This window comes from Heteronotia binoei, chromosome 7 (genome assembly GCF_032191835.1).
Source record: "Heteronotia binoei isolate CCM8104 ecotype False Entrance Well chromosome 7, APGP_CSIRO_Hbin_v1, whole genome shotgun sequence".
Taxonomy (NCBI): Eukaryota; Metazoa; Chordata; class Lepidosauria; order Squamata; family Gekkonidae; genus Heteronotia; species Heteronotia binoei.
Window position 1 is genome coordinate 58,178,291 of NC_083229.1, and position 23,848 is coordinate 58,202,138.

General features: G+C 40.1%; 1 protein-coding gene across 4 annotated transcripts in view; it reads right to left on the bottom strand.

Annotated features, from left to right (window-relative positions):
* TRIM55 (tripartite motif containing 55) overlaps positions 1-23,848 on the bottom strand; it is a 42,394-nt gene that overhangs the window by 11,096 nt on the left and 7,450 nt on the right. The window contains exons 3-10 of one of the 4 annotated variants that reach the window (XM_060243697.1): positions 22,849-23,014; positions 20,560-20,655; positions 14,508-14,741; positions 12,594-12,616; positions 12,353-12,477; positions 10,320-10,537; positions 8,931-9,239; positions 5,431-5,521 (exon numbers count right to left, since the gene is read on the bottom strand). In XM_060243697.1, coding sequence (XP_060099680.1) covers positions 5,431-5,521; positions 8,931-9,239; positions 10,320-10,537; positions 12,353-12,477; positions 12,594-12,616; positions 14,508-14,741; positions 20,560-20,655; positions 22,849-23,014 — 1,262 coding nt within the window. Of the gene's footprint in view, positions 1-5,159; positions 5,522-8,930; positions 9,240-10,319; positions 10,538-12,352; positions 12,478-12,593; positions 12,617-14,507; positions 14,742-20,559; positions 20,656-22,848; positions 23,015-23,848 lie in introns of those variants that run through there. The other 3 variants (XM_060243698.1, XM_060243695.1, XM_060243696.1) reach the window with 3 other exon arrangements.

Below are 23,848 nucleotides of genomic sequence, written 5' to 3' on the forward strand. Positions count from 1 at the left end.
GGAGGAAGAAACCTTTAAATGATTCCAGAACTGAAGTCTAGAACACCAACTTTAATAATATAATCACAGTTTATCACTGTGATGCAAATGTAGTGCGGCATTAATGCACAGTCTGATGTTTCAGTCCCATCTCTTAATGATCTCATTAGCTATTGTGCATTTAAAGTACTTTTACATAACGAGTGGTTGTCTGAGATTCAAATGTAATGTAGACTTCCTTGACATTTGATATAGTCTACCTCTTGGGCCGACACATTTTTAAATTTCAGTTCCTAATTCTATCTCTGCTTGGCAATTATGGCAGTCATGTAGGAATTGTGGCTTCTATAGTAGGAAAAAAATGACCCTCTGAAAATTCCAGCAGAGGGAACATGGTTCTAGCCAGATAATATGGGGGGAATTATGAAAAACAGAGCCCCATGGTGCAGTGTGTTAAAGCTGCAGTGCTGCAGTCCTAAACTCTGCTCACAACCTGAGTTTGATCCCAGCAGAAACTGGTTTCAGGTAGCCAGCTCAGGTTGACTCAGCCTTCCATCCTTCTGAGGTCGGTAAAATGAGTACCCATCTTGCTGGGGGGAAAGTGTAAATGACTGGGGAAGGCAATGGCAAACCATCCCCTTAAAAAGTCTGCCGTGAAAACTTTGTGAAAGCAACGTCACCCCAGAGTCGGAAATGACTGGTGCTTGCACAGAGGACCTTTCCTTTCCTATGAAAAACAAGAATAACAGATGCAGTTCAGCTTCTTTGCTCGATGGGAATGGAATCACAGCAAAGTGGATAGTTAAGGAGAAGCTATGAAAATATTTGGTCCCAGTGTATGGCTGAACAATGCAAGCTATAGCAGCTGTGTGGGGAGGGGTTGGCCAAGAAACTGTGGAGAGGATAAGTGATTCCCCTCTAGGATTCTGTAAGCCATAAGCTCTCCAGGCCTTGATCAGTTCAATAGGCTTGTTTCTATCTCTTTCTGCCCCATTCCTTGCTTTCTAAAACCTTTGCAGTATGCAAGTAGTTATGGGATGCCCCCCCCCCACACTTTTGGTTAATTTATGAGGGTTGGGGTGTTTGGTTTTTTTTGCATGCTTGAAGAATCCACAGAATAGAGAGAAAACCCTACTTTTAGTATATATGGCTTAATTTTGCTACTTTTGTAAGTAGTACAAGCAACCTATACAGATACCATTGCATTTGAATGAATACCTGCTTTTAGTTTACAAGTAACATAAGTGTATTTAATATGCCTTCTGGTTTTGAAAGGCAAGTTAGAATCAGAGGATTTACTTGTACAGATACTTTCCATGTCCTCACCTGATCCTCTCCAAAGGGTGAACTATGTGAAAAGCTGAGAATGTAGGCAACTAGCAAACATGTCTTTGACTGCACACAATATTGTAGCTCCACAGACAGCTATACTAATTTATTTCTATCAGTTATGCCCTGTAGGCTCTCACTGGTCATCAGATATTGTGAGTAGGGTAGGCACATGGGAGTCGGAGAACTAGGTGGCGGCCTAGGGCACTGGCTCCCCCAGGGGCGCCTCCCTCCCTCTGGCATGGTCAGCTGCACCCCTTGGTCCCTCCCCCCGCTGCCCTCCTCCCTTCCTTCGTGACGCTGGAAGCCAGCGCTACGCTCTGCTTGCCCCCCCTCCCGCCACCGAGCCTAGGCTGGTCCTTACCAGCTTCAATGTGGCTGTGTGCAGCTTCTAAGCCTTTGAAGGGCCCACGATAGGAGAGTTCACTCCCTCTCACTTCCGGTTCCAGGAAGGAGGGGGAGCGAACTCTCCCCTGCGGGCCCTTCAAAGGCTTAGAAGTCTCGCACAGCCACATTGAAGCTGGTAAGGACCAGCCTTGCCGACGGCAACGGGGGGGGGGGAGTGCGACCTGGCTTGCAGCACCACGATGGAGGGAGGGCGGGGGGGGGGGTAAGGATCAGTCTTGGGGGTGGGCAACGGAGGCTTTGCAAGCCTCGGCAAGATGGGGGGGGCAGGGAGTGAACACGCTCAGAGCCAATGGCTCAGAGCATGCCTGCTGTCTTCCTGCTCTTGCCGAGGCTTTGCAAGACTCGACAACATGTGGGGGGTGCCCAGCTCTCTCCTGCTTCGAAGTGGGAGAGGGCCAAGAATAGGGGGGTCCACATGCGCTGCACACAGCTCGATGATGTCATCATGATGATGTTGGGCCGTGTGCGCTCTTAAGTTTGTGAAAAACAGAAAAAGGAGGGGTGGGGGGCAAATTTCGGCCTGGGGTGCTGGAAACCTCAGCACTGGGCCTGATTGTGAGTGACCTAAGGATGCGTAAAGAGATTGTCCTCAGTTATCATTCTAATAAATCTCTTAAATACACCTGTAAGGCAGTCAGCTGATTTCGATATGGGAAATCAAGAGAAATCAGAAGAAAATGTTTAGGCTCAGCTGATTTATTAGGATACTAGTCACAAAGGTAGATGGATACTCAAAGTTTCAGATATATCAAAAGTTAAATTCTGGCAAAAGACCTATAGAACACAATCAACAGAGGCCACTCGATAGTCTGTGGTAATTGGAGGAGGGACATGTAACATTAGGTGTGCATTCCAATTGCCCTACAACATGGAAGCTGTGAGAGGGGATACGTAAAATCCCATTTAAAAAACACTGTCTGATTTACTACCCCCACCCCCACTAGGAGCATAATTTTCCCCGACTAGATATGCAAGCATCCAGCAAGTCACACAGAATTATTATATATGGAGAATAACTTGAGTGTTCAGCAAAGAAGATAGCTTCCCCTTCCCCTTGAAAAACTACTGATTCTTGGCAGCTGATGGAGGCAGCAGTAGAATTGCTAAACTGAGAAGCAAGAATACCACAGAGATCTACTGGGCCTAATTAAAGGTAAAGGTAGTCCCCTGTGCAAGCACCAGTTGTTTCCAATTCTGGGGTGACGTCGCATCACGTTTTCATGGCAGATTTTTTACGGGGTGGTTTGCCATTGCCTTCCCCAGTCATCTACACTTTACCCACAGCAAGCTGGGTACTCATTTTACCAATCTTGGAAGGATGGAAGGCTGAGTCAGCCTTGAACCAGCTACCTGAACCCAGCTTCCTCTGGGATCAAACTCAGGTCTTGAGCAGAGCTTGGACTGCAGTACTGCAGCTTTACCACTCTGTGCCACGGGGCTCTTCTGGGCCTAATTACAACTTCATTTTATTTATTTTCCTTTCAAATATGTAAGGAAAGGGGCCATTAATCAGAAATGTGGCAAAAAAATATTAGAGTAAAAACTAAGGATGTTGTCATTCATCTATAATGGGGACTTGTTTGTCTAGAGCCTTATTTAAGGTTGGTTATTCTAATGTGACCCAAAGACTCTCTGCTCAAAGGATTGGGTAATTGGTGCCAACTTTAGTATCCTGCACTGCCTCTAGTATGACGTCTTGGAGAACCGATAATGGGTAGTTGGATGTCCTAGGTTAGCCCAGGCCGATTTCGCAGTTAGCGTTTGCCTCCCTTTTGCTGTTGGGTTGTTCCCTGCAGGTCTGTTGTTCTGATTCTGCATTACAGAATTTCTCCCGGAGCAGCTTTCAATCTGTCTTTTGATTCTGCATTACTGTTGCTCGAGGAGTTCCCCCCACATCTGGAGCTATGTTCCCCTCCCTCCGCTCCTCCTTACACCCCCTTTTTTCCTATGCATGCATGTTTGAGTTACAACATGATCTGTGATTTCCAGCATAATGAATATTAATGAACATGACCACATGTGTATCGCTGCCGCATCCCGATCTGGTATTCACCCATGTTACGCACACAAAAGTTTAATGTACCTTTCCCCCCTCCGTTTTTTTTAAAAAAAGTGTGCTTGTTCGCATTACAACACAATCATTGAAGCCTAATGGAGGACAGCAGTAAAGTAATCCTCCTTCATCCCACAATGCAATTTCAAACTTCCCATTTTTTCCCTCCAGGCCATCCAGAAGGTCTGATGTGCCAGCATGCATGGTCTGACATGCTCATTGGCTGGTTTGATTGCAAGGTAGAGGATTCTCAAATGTGAACTGGGAGCATTAAGATCTTGTGAGACTGTGAATCCTATTGAGGCCACTGCCATCACTTGTCCCCCATGGTCTAATACAGAAAATGGCGGGTCAATTTCAATGGGCGCGCAAGTACACGATCAACAAGATACACATTGATGTAAAACACACTATTATCCCTTGAAAACAGTACTGAAGCACAAACCGCAGCATGAATGAGATTGTTTGTGGGAGGAGAGGAGATGCTTTTCCAGAGGAAAAAACCAAAAGCTAATTCCCGTGTTTGAAGATCATAACAAAACATGAAAAGCCATAAAAGCAGGGGCGGGGAGGCGTACAATGAAGTAAGTGTTTGGAGAATTGTGCAAATGAGACTCGCATTACATCACTATGTGCTGTGTTGCGTTGTATCACGGATTGGAGTTCTTTTTTTAAAAATTGCTCATTGCCAGGTGTGATTTCAAAAGGAAGGGGGCAAAAGTTATGCACAAATGAATGACGCAATAACAGGGCGGAATTGTGGGCGTGGAATGATGTGGGTGAGTTCTAATGCTGCGGAAGCTTGCCTGCGCATTTGCAAGAGTTCAGCACAAGAATCTAGAACCCTGAGTGTGGGGCAACCATAAACTTCTGGGAAAATGAGGATCACGTTGGAACGGTGCAAAAAAGGGTGAGAAACGGGTCAAACCGCCGCACCGGATCAAATAGTGCAGAATCTGACAGTAGCCCCGGGGAAAATAGAGCTGTAATGCTGGGGCAAAGGCAACTGCAGAATCGGCCCCAGTGTCATAAGATCTCAGAAGCTAAGCAGGGTAAAACGAGACTGCAGAATGCATGTCTGCATGCTACTCTATATGTAGTATGGAAAACTAACATGCCAAGGAGAAGGCCAGGCTAGAACCCAAGCTTTCCATGGACACAGAATTTTTGACATCAGTATTCTGAAGTGGAGGTATATCCCAAAGGAGATATACCCATGCTTCTCATGAATGCATAGTTGTTTTTTTGGGTACACACGCACACTCATACATACCTTCTACTTCCAGTATAATGTATACATCTTTGGGACAAGCAATCAAGCTCATCAATGGCATGATCTTTGCCATTCTTGTTCCTTTGCCATCTTTGTTCCTTCTTGCAACTATATTTCAGAGATACTTAATATAAGTCCATGGGATTTATGTGGGATTTCCTACCTTTCCTCCTTCTAAAACAAACTCTAATGTTTAACCATGCAGGACTTCACTCCAGGATGATGTTTCACAAGGAGGGGATGATAAGGAGGGAAAGCCTTAGGCAGCATGTATTACATGACAGCATGGTCCTTTGAGATGAAGCAAATGAGTTTCTTAACTCCCTTCAAGCATCACCAGAGGAATGATTTGTGCTGTTAGTTAAGGATATAACAAAACAGTTCCTACCCATTAAAGTAAAAATCATGTATTGAATCTGACTCCAGAGATGGTGCAGAATGATAAGAAAAGCCAAAACTGATATGCAGAATGCTAACCCCTGTGAGAAAATAACAAGAAGAATACTTCACTAATAGCACTGCTGAGATCAGTGAAGAAAACATTCAATTTTAGAAAGCCCCCCTAGTTATCTTTTCTGAACAATTTTTTGATAACTGTGATGAAAACACCCAGATCTGAAACATATATAAACTGATTTTTTGGGGCCATATTAATCCTTGAGAGAAATACATACAAAAAACCAGTAATCCACTTACTAGAAGCCTTCCTGCACACAGAATTTGCAGTACTCACTGAGAAAAAATAACTATTAAAATAGTTTAACTATGTGGTATAAATATGCCCTCTGCTACTAATATGACACCTGTCCCCACAGTACAAAATTTCAACCACCTGTTCATTCTTCCAGACAGCCTTATCTTCATTTTAGTCATTCCTTCTCTCCCATGGGGCTTCATTAACCTTAAACTATGAACACTCTATTGCTGCTTTTATTCCTGAGCATTGATCTATGCAAGCTTCTCCCAAAACAATTATTTTAAAAACATTAATCCTTAGTGCATGCATACAAGAATTCCACAGAAATCAGTACAATGTACTTTTATATAAGGCATTTAGGATGGTTAATGATGTAACACAGATGAAGAAAAAAACATTTGAATATTTTAGATACCATGAGTAGTAGAAAAAGAGACCAGCAGCATCTTAAAGACTGACAAAATTTGTGGTAGGGTATGAGCTTTCGTGAGTCACTGCTCACTTCTTCAGATACAGCTGCATCTGAAGACGTGAGCAGTGACTCATGAAAGCTCATCCCCTACCACTAATTTTGCTAATCTTTAAGGTGCTACTGGACTTTTTTTCCTTCCTTTTTTCTACTGCTACACACAGATTAACACAACTACCCATCTTGATCTACCATTTAGATACCATAAATTAGTGAATGTTTTAAAAGTGTAAGTCTCAAAAACTTCACACATGCAAAGGTGATATTGTGTTCATTAGATAATGTGTTTGCATGTGGCCATGGGTACTTCAAAAATTAGTTTGTTAAGAACTTGATATATTTCATAAGCAGATTTTAAAGTGGGACCTTTTAAAATATAATGGATACAGTCCTCATGATGCAATGTAATTTCACTTATTTAAATTATTTCAAGGTATCATTGATGTCAAAAACATTGTCACTCTCCATCTTTGTGATCTTATTGAATTTGAGATAGTGGTAGTGTAACACAGATCTGAGGTCATATTACACTGACTGAATTGAGGTAATCTATTTTCTGACCTCAGTACAAACACTACTATGTATGTTATTTGCAATGCAAAATTAATTTAAAACATGCCGTGCTTTTTTTGGAATGCTGTCAGAAATCAAAGAAAAGAATCCTATTATGCTAAAAAAAAAGAGAGAGAATCCTTTATGGTTCTGCATATACACACAATAGGACACTTTTAGATTCATATGACCAAAGTGAAAGCTGCATGTACAGAACTTGCACAAATACATGGGGTTGGATCCAACCAGTTTTTCTGGTGGTGAAAAAAGGAGGGGAGGTGCCCTTTGACCACCAAATTTTATACTGGGGATCAGTTGACCTGCATGGACAAAAGCAATGTGGGATGAGCCTGCCCTGAGCCCATTAAGGGACGGTGGGATATAAATGTAATAAAATAAATAAATAAATGAGGGCTTCAGAAAGGAGGGCCATTATATAAGATTGAGTAAAAACGCTAGCTGGACCCAACCTATGGTCTTGGCTAAATTACAGATTGGCTAAATTACAAATTCAAAGATAGACTGAATGGTAGTTTGCTGTTCTAGTACTTTCATGCATAATATTAAATAAATTAGACATGTTCTAACTGACCTTGCATATGACCAATTCAGGACAGTTTTCAAAGTTTTATTGGCATGAATCAGGATCCAAAGAATTACTTTAGGTATGTTCAAGTACTTTTGATTTTTGACATTTTTTGTTTTAAAGCAACTTACAAACTGCTTTTTCTCCTGCATTTCAAATGTGGTTTTCTGACTAGCATATTGGAAGGTGAGGAAGACTGCTGTTTGAGAAATCAAAAACTCTTTGTGCACACAGAACATGATCTTTGAATTTTGGCCACACGTCTTGTAAGAGGTCTTAACTGCATTGCCAGTTTCACTTTAGGAGCACTTTTTTTGTAGAAGCAGCCCAGCAGGTACTCATTTGCATATTAGGCCCACCCCCTGATGCCAAGCCAGCCGGAACTGTGTTCTTGTGCGTTCCTGCTCAAAAATGTCCTGCTATTAGAGCATTTATACATACTGTAGTTTCATTGTGATTGCCAGATACACATTCAGGAGACATTTGAAACGACATTTGAAACTTGAAATCTGGAATCAAGTTTCCTTGGACTAGTTAAGTTGGCCCACTGCATAAGTGACTGCATAAGTTAAGTTGGCCCGCTGCATATACTGGATGATAAACTGTCATGCTTGGATATTACCCAGAATGCAATGAAAACAATGAGTAGTCAAAAACTGGCCAGCTCACTAGAAGACATATTAGGGACTTTGATTACAAGAGATTGTTGATCAGAGCCCACAGAGTGCTCATCCTTTTCATTTGGCATTCCCCTCCAACATAAATGCCAAATTATCTATCTGAGTTAATGACACCAAAGTATAGAAGAGCTGTTATGCTAGCGTGGCTGAATGCTCTATCTTCAGCAGTAACACTAGGAAGATTCAGGGAATTCCATACTCAGATAGACTCTGCAACTGTGGCAGCAACAAGATTGACTCTGTTGACCATGCATTTTTGTTTGTTCTAAATTCTCAGAACCAAGAGCTGAATTGGTCTCCCCATTATTTAATCAGAACTCTCTTTCTCCAGAAGCAAAATCATCCTGGCTACTCAGAGACAAAGGTAAACAAGCCACTCTGTGTGTGGTGAAATTTTTTGCAGCTGTTGTTAACTTGCATGATAACTAACTTTTAGGTTTTCCTTCCATAGGATGAAGGTTTGCTGTTTATTACTTAGGTTGTAAAAACAGTAAGAAGTAAAAGGAAAGTACAGAAATTACTTCTGAAAGTGTGACTTGGGTGTGATGCTGATGTACATGGTACATCAAATCATCCCAAAGCAACAAAAGTCAATTGTAAAATCAGTATAGACACAATATTCACTTATTGTCATTAATAATACTAGTGCTATGAAAGACTATCAAAGTCAGCATCAAAAAGTATACAGTACACTAATTTGCAATACTGTATGCACCTACATCTGAGAATGTGGCTTTATTTTTTAAAAGAATCAAAATGATTACTTTCTGAAATTTCACTGACTTTCCCCTTTATAATGACATATGTCACAGATATTAATGTACTTATGTATTTTGTTTTGTAGATATTACTTTTCACTCAGAGCCATGAACCAATAAAATATACCTAGAAGCTACACACTAACCTGCGAAGTAGCTGTGGGTGTATTTTCTTCCTTACCACTCACAACAGGACTCCCATTTGCTGTGGCTGTCTCTGTCTTCTTTACATTCACTTCTACAGGAACAGAAGGCCCTACCTGCCTGTTTTCGGCCACTGGGACTGAATTTGAATTGCTTGTTTCATTCACTGGGACCATATTTGAACTGCTTGTTTGTCGAGGCTGAACCTTATACCAGCTAGGATAAAACAAAGGATCGGTTGGGTCTCCACTTGATCGTGTATCAGCTCCTGGTTCAGCAGGCTGTTGAGCAGTAATCAGCACAACTTCACCCTTGATTGAATATATTAAAAGTCATAAGTCATAAAACAATGCTTGGAGAGACATTCTCTCACACAAAAAGGGTCCTTTTTGTATATCTTGGCAAAGGTTTCTCTGAAGAAACTAAGAACATTGAAATTGCCTTTGGATTTGCCATATTGGCTTGGCTTGCTGGCAGCAAGCGAAGAACACTGAAGGATCATAATAAATGATGGTGAGCAGAGAAATATAATTTCTCCATATCCATACATTAGTTTTTCAAGGTTCTTAGTTGTATCATGCCTTCAGGGCCAGACTCTGAGACAGAAGTCCAGGCACTCAGTTTACTAGCTTAGCAAGCCCTTCCCAAAAGGCAAGCTATAGCTTTCCACTTGAAGAATACATTACCATCTAGAATCATAGAGTTGGACGTTACCTCCAGGGTCATCTAGTCCAACCCCCCGCACAATGCAGGAAATTCACAAATACCTCCCTCCCCCTTGCTCCATGCCCAAAAGATGGGAAAACTCTTTCCAGGATCCCTGGCCAAACTGGCCATAGAGAAGTACAAGAAAGAGGAAATCAGTAAGTGCAGAGTCTAAAATTACCTACCTGTACCACTGGATTGATTGCACAAACATTAAACATATTCCAATGAATGCACATAAATCCTTTCTTCACCACTACACTATTTCATTCTACCCTCTCATTTTTCTTAAAACAGACACACAACAACATATGTGATTGTGTGTGTTTTAATGCCAAACTACATATAACAGTGGGAGACTTATGACTTTAAATAAAGGTTTTCCTCAAGCATATGTAAAGCAGGGGCATTTAAAGCTCAAAAGAGTGAAATTGATGGGAATGTAACCCTACCAGCTGATACTACATCTAGAACCTCTCCTTTAGGTGTTGTTTTTTTCCTGTCCAAGTGAGAAAGGGAAAGGGGGGAGACTTGTCAACTGTCACATTTCAGCATGTTTATAACAATTTCAATTTAATCTGTAAATTAAAAAAAAAACACACTAAGCCTTCTCCACATTTTGATCAATAGCTAACTAGGACACGGAGAAAGCATTTAATACAGCCTACAGGATGCCAAATAATTACTTGATTAGGTGCAGTGGTGACAGCATCTGGTGCTGGAGGTGGTAGTGATGGTGCTGAGTTATTCTGAGGTACAGCTGATGTGTTCTTTGGTGGAATATCCCCTTGGGGCTGCTGAGATGGCAGTTCAGATACTTCATCCTCCTCACCAGATGATTCTGTGTGGATTTCATCAAATTCTTTACCTTCAACCACATCCTCTTCCTCATCTTCTTCTTCCTCTAATGGAACATAGAGATGAAACACAATGCTTGATTTCTATTAAAATAGAATTTGTGCATTCTTTGTAAACAGAGAGTTAATTCTGAGGTATCATTCTCCTCTCCTTTATATGAACAATATTGGCATAAACTTATTAAAGGAAAATAGTGTTAGAAAGTTAACACTGTGTTGTGTTCTGTGAAGCCTCTCCCATAGAGAAGTCCAAGAAAGAGTGTTTGGAGATGAAAATGTTACCAGAGTCCTCCTTGTCCTGAATAAACAAACAAACTTATTTATAAAATATTTAATTCGGAGAACGGAATCAGTTTTCAATATCGAGGCATCTATCAAGTATTCAAAAACACTAAAAACTTTAAAAAATACTAATTTAGGATTAAATTAGTGTCATCCTAGGCAGTGTTACACCCTTCTAAACAGATGATGTACCTGTGTCATCCTAGGCAGTGTTATACCCTTCCAAAGCCATATACTTCAATGAGCTTAGAAGATAACTGCTCAAAATGGCATTTTAAATGTGATTGGCTTGATTCAGACTATTTCCATAGGTGCAAGATTTCAGCCTGCAGAGCACAATTTCCCTGCTTTCTGCCACCCATAGCATCTGGAAACGCTCTATGGAATTCTGTGATGATCACTTGTTCCCAGGGAACAGGATTCTGAGGAAATCCTTGCACCCATGGAAATGCTAGTCTGGATCCAAGCCCTTTGCTCCATTGAAAATACATACAAGGATGCATGATTAAACCATGTCCTTTACCCATTAAATGTTACAGCTCACTGTAATACTAACTATAGACTGTAGCTGAATGTTTATTTTTCAAAACTACCATTTATAAGGCACTGAGATGTATAGTGCAAAAGAGGCTTTATTAAAACAGATACATCTCTCATGTTCGTATGATGTTACTTCAAAACAGATCCTGCAAATGTTATTGCTGCAGTCAATATTCCTGGATCATCTAAAAGAGACGGACTAAACACCTTTCAAAAATTCATTTCTATTTAAAGTTCTTTGAGAATAGCTAGTATTAACAATGCCACCCAAAGCAGAGTTTGCTAAGGAGAAGCCCTACAAGGGTGTAAGTCTGCTTAGAATGGCACTGCAAGTCCCATAGATGTAATGGAAATAGCTGACTGAGCTCTTGGTTGTCCATATAACAGGAGGATGGGGGGGAAGTACATATGAACCAAAATTCTAGAACTAAAAGTTCTCAGTAACTTCAAAGGTGTCAGGAGGTCTCTAATATTGCTGCTGTGTACCTTGTTACATAAAGGTATCTTAAACATCAGTGTATTTTCTTAACAATTATAATGTAAAACACATATTGTTATTTATTATTATATTTGCTTCTATAGACAGACATTATTACCATGGAGTTAATATTATTGGTAGAGTAGGTCTGGTGGAAATTAAACTGTTCTGGCCAGATCAATCCCCATTCCCTTGCCATGACACATAGGTGCCTTTATTCAAGGAAATGTTCTCCCATGCAACTAATAGCTGTTGTGCTTCTGTCTAGTCATACAAACAGGTCAAACAGGTTAATAACTCTGGTGGTATACAGGATGTTTGACTCTCAAAAATGGCTGTGCACATCCTGAGGGCTAAGGCATCAGATTTGATTAAAGAAGAAAAGTATTTAAAGCATGCTATGTTAGCCTTCGTGCAAGTTTACTTTTGATTATGAGACATGTTATGTTTTTGGAATGTCAAAAAGGTCTCTTCACCATATTCCTGACAGGATGTCTTCCCACAAAGTATGCACTTCTCCATAATTAAAAGAAACCAATTTGATTTTTTTGAAAGCACATACCTCTGTAAAAATCAATTTCTTGTATTATCTTTTCTTCTCTGTTGAGGCTGACTGTGAAATGGCTCATGTTTTCATAGCCAGACTCTATTTTTTCCATCTGAAATGCTTTAGAGGCTTCAGTAATTCTAAAATACAAGCAAAGTGTCGTTCGCCTTAGAGATTGCAAAGAAATGGTTTGAAAACTAGTAGCTTGTGATAAATGTGGAAAACATGCATAATATCTTGAAAGGGAAGAACTTACTTTTGTAGCAATGCTTTGGCATTCTGTGAAAAACAAGATAAAACCGGTAAAATTAATAAATCTTTAAACTGGTAATTTGCTCACCCACACCCCCAGACATATAGACTGCTAGTAAATGTTTACTCAGAGTGCTAGACTATGTTTTAACAAACTAATTACTTTGACATCTCAGATTGACTGGGACTGTAAAAGCAAAGCCCCTCCCAGAGAAGGTCACACATTTTCTCCCATAAGGTATATCTCTTTCTGAGTTTTCCTGCACAGTTTCATGCATACTGTCACACAGCTGCAGAACAGGAGGGAATGAGCTGGTACACCTGGCTACCTGACACTCTGAACATTTTTCCCAATTTATAAAGTGCCTTTATTTTGTTCATCAGGCTAAGCAGTAGCAGGCTGTGTATATTGCCACTGTTACCCTTTCAAGAAATGAGTTAGCTAAAATAATAATAATAATTTTATTTAGATCCTGCCCTCCCCGCCGAGGCAGGCTCAGGGCAGCTAACAACATCAGTCAATACAGTAAGTTATACAGTGATTTAAATAATAGCTAACAATTATTAAAATTCTAAAAACAATAGAACGATAAAATTAGCTAGTCATCTTTTATAAACTGGAGGGGATTTTATAAAGGAACAGGACAAACATTTTTTTAATTGGAAAACTCCAAAATAATTAAATCATTTCAACTGAATCAAGTTTTCTGGGCTCTAAGCTTGAGAGTATTTAACGTAATGGTTAACCCAGCCCTGACTATGAGAGCTATGAATAGAATGGTGTAGGTGGATTTCCCAGCTCAAAATCGCAAACATAAGGAACTCTGCAGGGTAGTGGCATCTCTTTGCAAAGCTGTCGTGTTCTGAAAGAAGGAAGATTCATTATGCTCTGATGTAGAAAATGTGGCTTTTTCTGAAAAAAGGGGTGTCCTGTATATTAGAGACATCTGACCTCATCTTATGCTTTAGGCCTCAACTCCATTGTGTGGGAGTTAAAAAAAAAGTTTGAAAAAAGAAATGAAGACAAGTTAGACACTGTATTAAGACTCCAATGAATATCTGGATTAAACATATGCAGAAATAACCAAATTAGATGTATTTGCCATATGAAAGCATGTCACAATGGCAAACATGTGACATAAGACAAGCCAATTATCCAGTATGTACCTCTCCTCACATTATATTTAACAATAGCTCTGGTTTTTTAGACCAGGGGTGGCCAAACTATGGCTCAGGAACCACATGTGGCTCTTTCACACATATTGTGTGGCTTTTGAAGCCCTCACCACCCTGTCAGATGGCTTGGAGGAGGCACTTCTCCCAGCCAAGCCAGTTGGCAGTTTGGAGAGTGCTTTTAAAATGAAAGTTTCTTTCTTTCTACCTCTCTCTTCCCCATCTATTTTGCTTCCTTCTTTCCTTCCAACCATCTCGTGGCTCTCAGACGTCTGATGTTCATGTCTTATGGCTCTCAAACATCTAACATTTATTCTATGCGGCTCTTACATTAAGCAAGTTTGACCACCCCTGTTCTAGACACTGGTCTGCATGTACAACATGATAAATAGCCATTTAGTAAAGTGTCATTTGTATTCAGCCTCGTTTTCACTCTTAACCATTATTAGTTTGGAGATCACCACATTTGAGTTTGTTGTTTAGTGGGTGACCTGCTCTATACTTGTGTTGGTGACATACATTATCAGAATGAAACACTTGCAGAATCAATGGACAAAAAATTCCCAAACATAGATACAGATACCCCTTCAAAGGTCACTACTGAGTAGACTGATATGAATACTAAAAACGATAATTTCCAGGCAATGACAAGAGGAGCTATAGTGTGTAAATGAAGAAATGAAAAGAGTAATTTAGAATTTTGGGGACAGAATTTCTCTTTGCTTTTGGAGTCTCTCTCACATACCTGTAAAAATACAGCCATCTCTGGTTCTTCCATGAACTGGATTCCTGATTCCACCAGTTTAGACACAGCCTCCAAATGGTCTGCATGCTTTTTAATCAGAGACCGGACATGTTCCAATTTCTCCTCTTGACTCCGAGTGATTATTTGTGTCATCTCACTTTTTTTTTCTTCTAGTATGGCGTACAAATAATCAAATTTTTCACACAATTGTTCCTTCTGCCTTTTGCAGCATTCCTATAAAATATGTTAAAGCTTACACTGTCATCATTTTTAATCTCCAGAAATTCTGGGAATTGCTTTTATCAAATATTTGCTTTTTTGTGAATGGAGGCTTTTAAAGACCCTGAGCAGTAACTTTTAAAGGCCCTGAGGCTTCTGCAGTCCTTTAGATGAAATCTGTTTCATTTCAAGCAGGTCCTGTGAAGAGGTGTCATATCATTTTTCTAAATAAATAAACAAATGAAATGTTTCAGAGCTGTCGGATAACTGAAGAGTTCTTCTCCCTCCCAGTATTTCCAATCTTAAGCATTCTATTATAATGACAGAGGGATAAAATTGTACCAGAATGTGCATTCCTGATCCAAGCTTGTCTTAGAAAATGCTGGCTTTCATGCCAACACTTAAGTTGTTACGATGACAAATATTTTAAAAGCTGGAGATAGGGTGCTAAAACTTAATTATACAGCACAGTTTAATTACAGATCACATCCAAAACTATGAACTGCAATGGCTTTTAAAGTATTTTTCTCTGTAGGTAAACTTTTATACCTATATATGATTATTCTCGGGCATACCATATAAATTTGCATTAGTTGGGAGTGTGGTTTCTTTCTTAACATAAATTGAAAGCTCATCTTGTGCCAATCATAAGAGCTAAATATAGCTGAGCAGGCTCTGCCTTTTAATTTGAAACTAGAAGTAAATAACTAGGCTTGCTCTTTTCGTAGCTGTGCCTTGTTCAAAGTTTTCAGTGAGCTAATTTAAGCTAGGTCAGAAAATATCCTGCATTAATAAATGAAGCAAGCAAACCTGGTCACTCAGGCTGTTCAAATCCCATTGAATCCAACTGTGCAAAGGATTGCAGCCCACATCTCTCAACAGAATAAAGAGTAGGCTATTTCTCCCCCAGTTCCAGGTAGTTCTTTCCACTTGGTAAATTTCAAGGTCAAACTGATGTCCAACAGAGATGACGATGATGTGAAATGCATAATCATAATTTGGAGGAAGCTTCTTATGTAAACATTATGAAGGCTGTTTTCCATAATCTCTTGGATTATTTATGGATGCAAAGCCTATTAAAATGCAATGAAGGTGGAAAAAAACTGTGCACATCTCCATTGCTCAAATCTGGCAAGATGGAAGTGGGGGGGGGGGGGGGGGAGTAGTTATTGGATGTGAGTCAGTTTTGGAAATCCTAGACTTTGGTCTTAGAAATTGCTTATCTTTCTTAATTTATCATTCTCTGTACTCTTCAGTCTTCTTGTTGTTGTTTGACTCAGTTAAAACTTGAATGTTAAGGAGTCTCTGCTTTTGTTTGATTCTACGTTCCTCAGTGTACTTAAAAGGCTCATTGGTGTCTGCAAATTCCTGATAGTACCCAATTTCATCCTTGCAAAGCAATGCTTTCCTGACAACAAATAACTTTTAACTGTTTATACTGTTTTCCTCCCAGTACTTGGTTCAGAGGTTTTAAAAGACTTTGGACTTTGTTTGATATACTATTTCCTGCCCCTTCCTTTAGTTCTATAAGGAACTGTAATGGATTTTTCTGCCAATTAGAATCACAAAGTGTTAATTTTAAACATCCTTTACCCCAGTTTTCTATTTATAATATTTCACTGGGGTGGTGGGACTTCAGTCATGTTAGTTGTCTTTTCCCCCCTTTTCTTTTAAAGAGTGTGTGAGATTGGTGGAATATCTTCAGCCATATCTGAAGGTTCTCCATAATAATAATAATACATTTTATTTATATCCCGCCCTCCCCGCCGAGGCAGGCTCAGGGCGGCTAACAACATCAGTCAATACAGTAAGTTATCTGTCACATGACATTGCACCTGTTGACTTTCTGTTAATTTTTAAAGTTCTGATATTGCAATGATAGTCTGAAAGTCACCTAAAATGGAATTCTGCTACATCAAAGCATTTACAAAAAAAAAAAAAAAGCAGTAGCCATCATATCCATGAGACCGGCCCCTCAACAACCAAAACCCTGTTTGATGCCTGCTGCAGGTAGAATTGCCCAGTTGCTCAGATGTTCTAAACCTCAGGTATCAGCTTCTGTTCCAACATCCCTAAGATCATCTCCTTGCAGTACTGGCAGCCTCCACAGGCAGAAGTGACATAGTCAAGGCACAGATCTTTGCCAGCAATGTGACCTGAGAGCTTATCTGTAAAGAGAAATGCCACTTCTTGTGCCTGAAAAATGTCAAAAGAGGAGTGGCAGGTTTCAGATGTCCTTACTGATGTCTCCAGGGGAAGTGTGCAGAGTAAACAGACCACATGGTGCTCCCAATTAAGCACTGACACTCTCTAATTGACCCTTATGGGAGTTATGACTCCTAAAGTAATATGGTAACAAGCAAGAAGTCATACACAAAGGTCATGAAGACCAAGCAACAGCAGGAATTTAATCTGTTCATAAGGGCTTTCTTCTGCAGGTATACCAATGGAAAACTTTGGCATGTCAATCAGTAGTCATTTCATTATATCTTCAGTTTTACATCTGAATGACCCACTACAGTTTAGAGCTATAGACTGCTTGCCATTCTAACAGCTAAATCTTTTTTTGCAGCTGGCCTAACATGCAACTGAACCAAAATCCTGGCAGAATTAATTTATTTTGTATGCCCATCCACTTCCACATGATACAGTCCCGTAATATAAGAGTGCACATATGTGTTGGAGATGCACCATGGCTCAGTGATAGAGCATCTGCTTTGCATGTGGAAGACCCTATATCCAATCCCTGGCATCTCCAGTTAAAATGATCAGGTAAGACATGATTTCAACTTGAGACTCTGGAGAGCTGCCACAAATCAGTGTAGACAATACTGACTATGATAGCCTGCTCCTAGACTGGTGCTGCCTAGGGCAGAACAGAGTGATTGGTAATGGCATGAGAGCAAAAAACACCCCCTGGCAAGCCTGTTCTCATCAGTGATGCTGGCCAGGTCTCAGCCAAGCAGTTACTGCAAAAGTTGGTCAGCTCATCTTCCTCCAACAGCATTTTAAAGATCCAATTTATCCCTGCAACCTCTTCCCCAAAGTGGGATCCTACTGTGCAGAATGGCTCCCACATGTATGGCAAATGAGCTTTGGCAGCATTCTATAGTACATACTTACCTACATGGTGGTGGAAAGTGACGTCATGTTACAGCTGAATTATACCAACCCCTCAAGAGTTTTCAAGGCAAGAGACATTCAGAAGTGGTTTGTCATTGCCTGCCTCCGAGTCATGACCCTGGTATTCCTTGGAGGGCTATACTAACCAGGGCTGATCCTGCATAGTTTCCAAGATCTGATGAGAAAGGGCTAGCCTGAGCTATCCAGGTCACGGCATACATGCATGCATGCATACCTACATATGCCCATTGAGGGAAGGGCAGATTATAAATCAAAAATAATACATACATATATACATAAATACACATATGGCTTTTTAATAGAAAAAACTCAGCAGGAACTTATTGCATATTAGGCCACACACCCTGACATCACCACTGTTTCATACAGGGCTTTTTGTGTAGAAAAAGCCCAGCAGAAACTCATTTGCATATTAGGCCACACCCACTGTCACCAAGCCAGTCGGAACTGCGTTCCTGATTTTTTAAAAAAGCCCTGCACGCATACATACTAATTTATTAAATATATATTCCCCTTCCCTAGGTCTCAGAGTGGTTTACCACAGTTTCTTCAATATCTCACTTTCTCCCCACAAAGGGCTCACAGTTGTAGTAACAGCTTTGGATGGCTTATGGAAACAAAAGAGAGGAAAGTAAATTCCTTTGCAGTCATTAATACTTTTAGTTCCTATTGTCCATTTTCTCCAGAACATCATTTCCTTTCTTCACTTTCTTCTAGCTCCATTTGCACATACACCCTTCAGTTTTCAGGCCACAATTGACCATAATCCTCTCTACTGCAGGTAGCATGCCTCTTCCTCAAAATGACTGGTGATGAGGATTGCCACAGCAGATCAACTGTTCCAACAGAAAAAGTCAGAAGAAAAAATTCAAGTGACTTTTCCTTCAGGTGTCTTCACACATTAAAGTTTTTTTATACTCAGCTAAACTAGATCTGTTTCTGATTCAGTACTGGTTAGGTCTGCCAATGTCAGCTTGGGAAAATCCTGGAGATTTGTGGGGGAGGGGCTAGTGCCTGGGAACATAGTTTGGGGAACAGAGGGAGCTAAGTGGGGATACAATGCCATTGAGTAACCTCCCCCCTCCCCACCGAAGCTCCTTTTTAATTCAGAGGAACTTCAGATTCTCAGGAGTGTGAAGGCCTGATTCAAGTTGAAACCATGACATGTGGGCAAAGGACCTTAAAACATTTTCCCTGTGCTGTTTTCCTGATATGAAATGGCTCTATGGATCCATTAAGGAATCTGATAACCCAGACTGTGGTACCAGGTGCTTACCTGAATCATCTGGACTTATTTACTAAACACATTTAACTGGGCTAACCCTGATGGTAGATGATAGATTATTAAAATTATTAAGATTGTATCTTTTATCAGACAAATTGTGCTATTTGAATAGTAAACTTTTGGGCTGCATAGAACTCATCACTACTCAGAAAGCAACCCTCTATATCAGGGGTCCTCAACCTTTTTAAATAGGGGGCCAGTTCACTGTCCCTCAGACTGTTGGAGGGCCGGACTGCCGTTACTGTACAAGGCCGCGGGCCGTCAGTTCTCCGTCTTCTGCATCTCTCTCCCTTCCCCACACCACACACCCCGGCCTGGGAACTCACCTCACCTCAGTATCACCTCAGCCCAGTGCCGGAAGTGTGCGTTGCTAACGCGAGTTTAGGTCGAACGTCACTTCTGGTCTGATTTTGCCATAACCCGGCGGGCCGCATAAACGTCCTCAGCGGGCCGCATCTGGCCCGCGGGCCGTAGGTTGAGGACCCCTGCTCTATATAATCTGAAAATTTGTTTTGCTTCATTCCCCAGTTAAGAGTATCCATCTGTATAAGCATACAAGTAGTTCCCCATCATTTTATCAACATATCTAATTATCAGTGCAGCCAAATATGTAGATATTTAAATTTGGGGGCTGGAGCCATGTGCAGGCAAGAAAGATTTTTCTATAAACCAGATAAATGCACCAGATTTGCATAAAAATCTGAAAACTAAAATAAAAAAAATTATGGGTTTTTTTTTAAAAAACCTTCAAAATAACAGAAGTAACATTAGTAGTTTTAAGAAATGAATTACCTCAGCTGCTATTACTAGGCAACCACAAGAGTATTGGCAGCCTTCAAGCCTTGGAAATAGTGGGGAAGAGGATAAAGGAGAAAGTGAGGTGCCCCCTATAAATCTTTGTGAACTCTCCACCATGCAATTGAGTCTGGCCTATCAGCCAGAACTATGCAGGGATTTTCCTGGGAAAGGCTGCCATGGGGAGGAAGGAGGGAAAACAGAAGACAGGGGGAAGATAAAGGTAGGTTGTCTGGTAAAAAAGGTAAAGGTAGTCCCCTGTGCAAGCACCAGTTGTTTCTGAATCTGGGGTGACGTTGCATCACAACGTTTTCATGGCAGACTTTTTACAGGGTGGTTTGCCATTGCTTTCTGCAGTCATCTACACTTACTCCCAGCAAGCTGTGTACTCATTTTACTGACCTCTTTAGCCTTGTCTGGTAGGTGGGAAGAAAAGCAGAAAAAGGGTAGAGGCTATCGGGGTCTTCAGGAAAGGGAAAGTGGAAACAGTGGAGGAGAGAAAAATGAGGCGCCTCCTGCAAGACCTTGCAAGTCCCCCACTTATACATATCTAACAGTCCTAATTACAAACTAAAATCAGCTCTGTAAATTGTAAATTTAACTGCTTACCTCCACTGTTCTGCAGCTTTCTTCCAACTGACTTACAATTCCTTGTATTCTGTCATTACTTCCCACTAATACTGCAATACCATCACTGAGCTCAGACTGTGGAGTGACAAGAATAAAAGAAAAATACAAAGTAAATATAAAATGTCACCATGGATAATTTTGTTTAATGGTCTTATTGGCTATCATTAGAGAGATTTGGGTTTTTTTTAATTTTCATAAAGATATTGGTAAAATGTACATACTTAACTGTTTGAAGAAGCAAGAAAATCTAATGTTGAAAAACCACAATAAATAATCTTGCTGAATAATATACATTTGCAATAGATTAAGTCAGTCACTGCAAAACATTCAATTCATTCTGATAATCTTCTTATCCTTCAGGAATGTTGACTAAACTCTAATGAGCAGGATTTTATTAACTTTCTGAAAATTTTCAGAGTTCAATTATTCCAGTTTCTGAGCTGCTCACATTTTTTTTCCTGGAGTATATACTGTGAATACACATTAGGTGAACATCTCCTAAATGCTGCAATTTGGGAAGGATTACTCAGAGCTTTTACATTATCTGGCTGAAATAGTAAATTATATAATAATTATATGAATATTCATAACACTTTTCACAGCTAGCTTTACTAAACTGAATCTCCTTATGACGATGGTAAAGCCATGAACAGCACCCAAGATTTTTCTCCAGTTAGAAATTGAGATGTTTTTACCCAAACCATCTATTCACGTCTAGAATTCATAAATAAATATAATTATAGGTTCCATCTAAACACAGTATTTGTAAAAGGCTCTGCTTCAAGAAATTAAGCTGTATTTCTTAGGAGGCTATTCCAAATAAAGAGGTAGGTTATTGTTAGGGCTATGGATATAGAACATTTTCTTTGGATTCAGAAGGTCCCTGGTTTAATCCCTGGCATCTCCAACTTTTAAAAAAGCATCAGGTAGTTGCTGATGAGAAAGTCTTCAGCCTAAAATCCTGCAAACTGCTGCCATTCAGAGAAGACAATGCTGAACTTGAATGGTCTGACACGGTATAAAGCAGTTTCATGTGGCAGTAAGTGGCGTGTTATAAATAAACAGACAAACAGTTCTTGTACACCTAGGAAATACATGTCCTTTTGTTTTACCTAGACTAGACTTTCAGCAACAGCAATTAACAGGCAACTTTTATTACCTTTTATTGCTATCCAGACCAAATGATCTTCCAGTTTATTACACTGTCTTGACATTTGATCCTTTGTATCAGCTTATACTCTTAACCCACCAACTACATGTATTTCAGCTCACTGTACCCTATCCCTCATCTGAAGAAGTATGCATGCATATGAAAGCTTACATTCTGAATAAAACTTTGTTGGTCTTAAAGGTGAACTTGATTCCTACTTTGTTCTACTGCTTCAGATCAACACAGCTGCCCACTTGGATCTAAGTAAAACAAAGTTTGAGACCAGTGGTACCTTTTAGACTAACAAAGTTTTATTCAAGGTAAGAGCTTTTGTGTGCATGCAAACTTCTGTTCTTCCAGAAATTCTTTTCTCCCAGAATTACAACTGCTCTCCAGACTACAGAGATCAGTTCACCTGAACAAAACAGTTGTTTTGGAAGGTGAACTCAAGTTGTAATAAGTTGGGACAGATTCAGAGGGGAGCAACTATAATAATAATAATGATGATGAATACTTTTAATGTATTTTTATCTTTGACATGCCAATAAAGGTTGTCTGTATGTCTAATAATGAATAGTTTGGCATTGCACATGAGGAAGGGCTGTAGAAACTGGGCATGTCTTACAGAGCTATGCACTGTTCATAAGGTAATCATGTTGGAAACATTGAGAAATGCTTGAGTGTGTGTGTGTAAGTTACAATGTTTGAAATCTGCTCTAGCAACAATTGGCATTAGTCCTACCACATGGGACATCTAATTCTCCTGGTAGTTTTGGTTATTGGTATTCTCCACACAGTGGGTCAATTCATGTATTTTCATACGTGTGCCACTTCAAAGAGCAGGCTAGATGAGCAGGCACATATTTGGAATATACTTAGAAAAATCAAAAAGATCTTATCAGTTCACAGGACCAAGATGTCTCAGCTCAATAATCTTGATAAACCCAGATGGTTCTAATATTATTCAATTAATTAACTGTTCCAGTTAATTAATTGTTAAAGTTAGACAAAGAAATTGCAATCAGGACACTGGTGAAGAATCTAAGGACAGAGCACTTTATTTCTTGTTTTTAAAAGTGGCTAGAATTCTACTTATGAAAAGAATTATTACTTTTTACCTTTTGTCTTTGGAAAACATTTGTGAGAGGCGCAACCTGGCAATCTTTATGAGCACCAAAAACTTTGCACATTGAACATGTGGGCACTTCACAACTCAGGCAATAAATATTAATTTTCTCATCTTCATGTTCTTCACACATCGGCTGTTCAGTTTTTCTTTCAGGCCTGTGAATAAATTTAAAGAATCCCAATCAGGAAAGACTACAGATCAAACAAAAGGAAACACAAAACAATGACTGCAAAAAGAGTAGGGTTACTGAGAACAGGGAACTCTGAAATTTAATTTAATTTAACTCTGAAATTCAGGAACCCCTGCATCTATAGGGGGTCCTATTAAGTCTACAGAAACTATTTATCAGGGATCCATCCTGTCCCCAAACTCCTATCATCCTATGTTGGTCTTCTGCTCATCTGTTTAAAAAGAATTATTTCAGACAACATTGATCCTACCCCAGAGGAACAGTTCTCATGGATGAAATGAATGAGACTTGCAAATAAGTAGAGGCCTAATATCTTCCAGTTGTTGATGGCTAACAAGGGGGGTGGGCTTTGACCTCAGAGGTATCAGGTTGGCTGCTGTGGGAAACATCATGCTGCAATAGATGAGCCATTGGCCTGACCCAACAGAACTGTTTATGTGATCTATACTGTCTCAGCAATATCAGAAAATACCACTTGTGTTGGAATTAAAAATAAATATTAATCTGGAAAGCAAAACAGCAACTTCAAGAAAGGGTTATGATAAGCAAGGTAGCACTACTCCCTACTACTTCTCCACTCTGTGTGTTGCCCTCAGATCCACTTCACACTTCCAACGCCTGTGCTGTGGGTAGGCTTGCCAATCCCCTGGTCCCAGTGGGGGTTCATCCACTTTCCCAGGCTTCTTCCCGCCCCCAGTCAGCTGGCTGGTGGGGGGAAGCCCCGCCCCCAGAGGGCCATGTGCCTTTCCACCTCCGGAGACTTCAGTCTCCGATTGAAAGGTTTCCTCTTGGGGTGGTG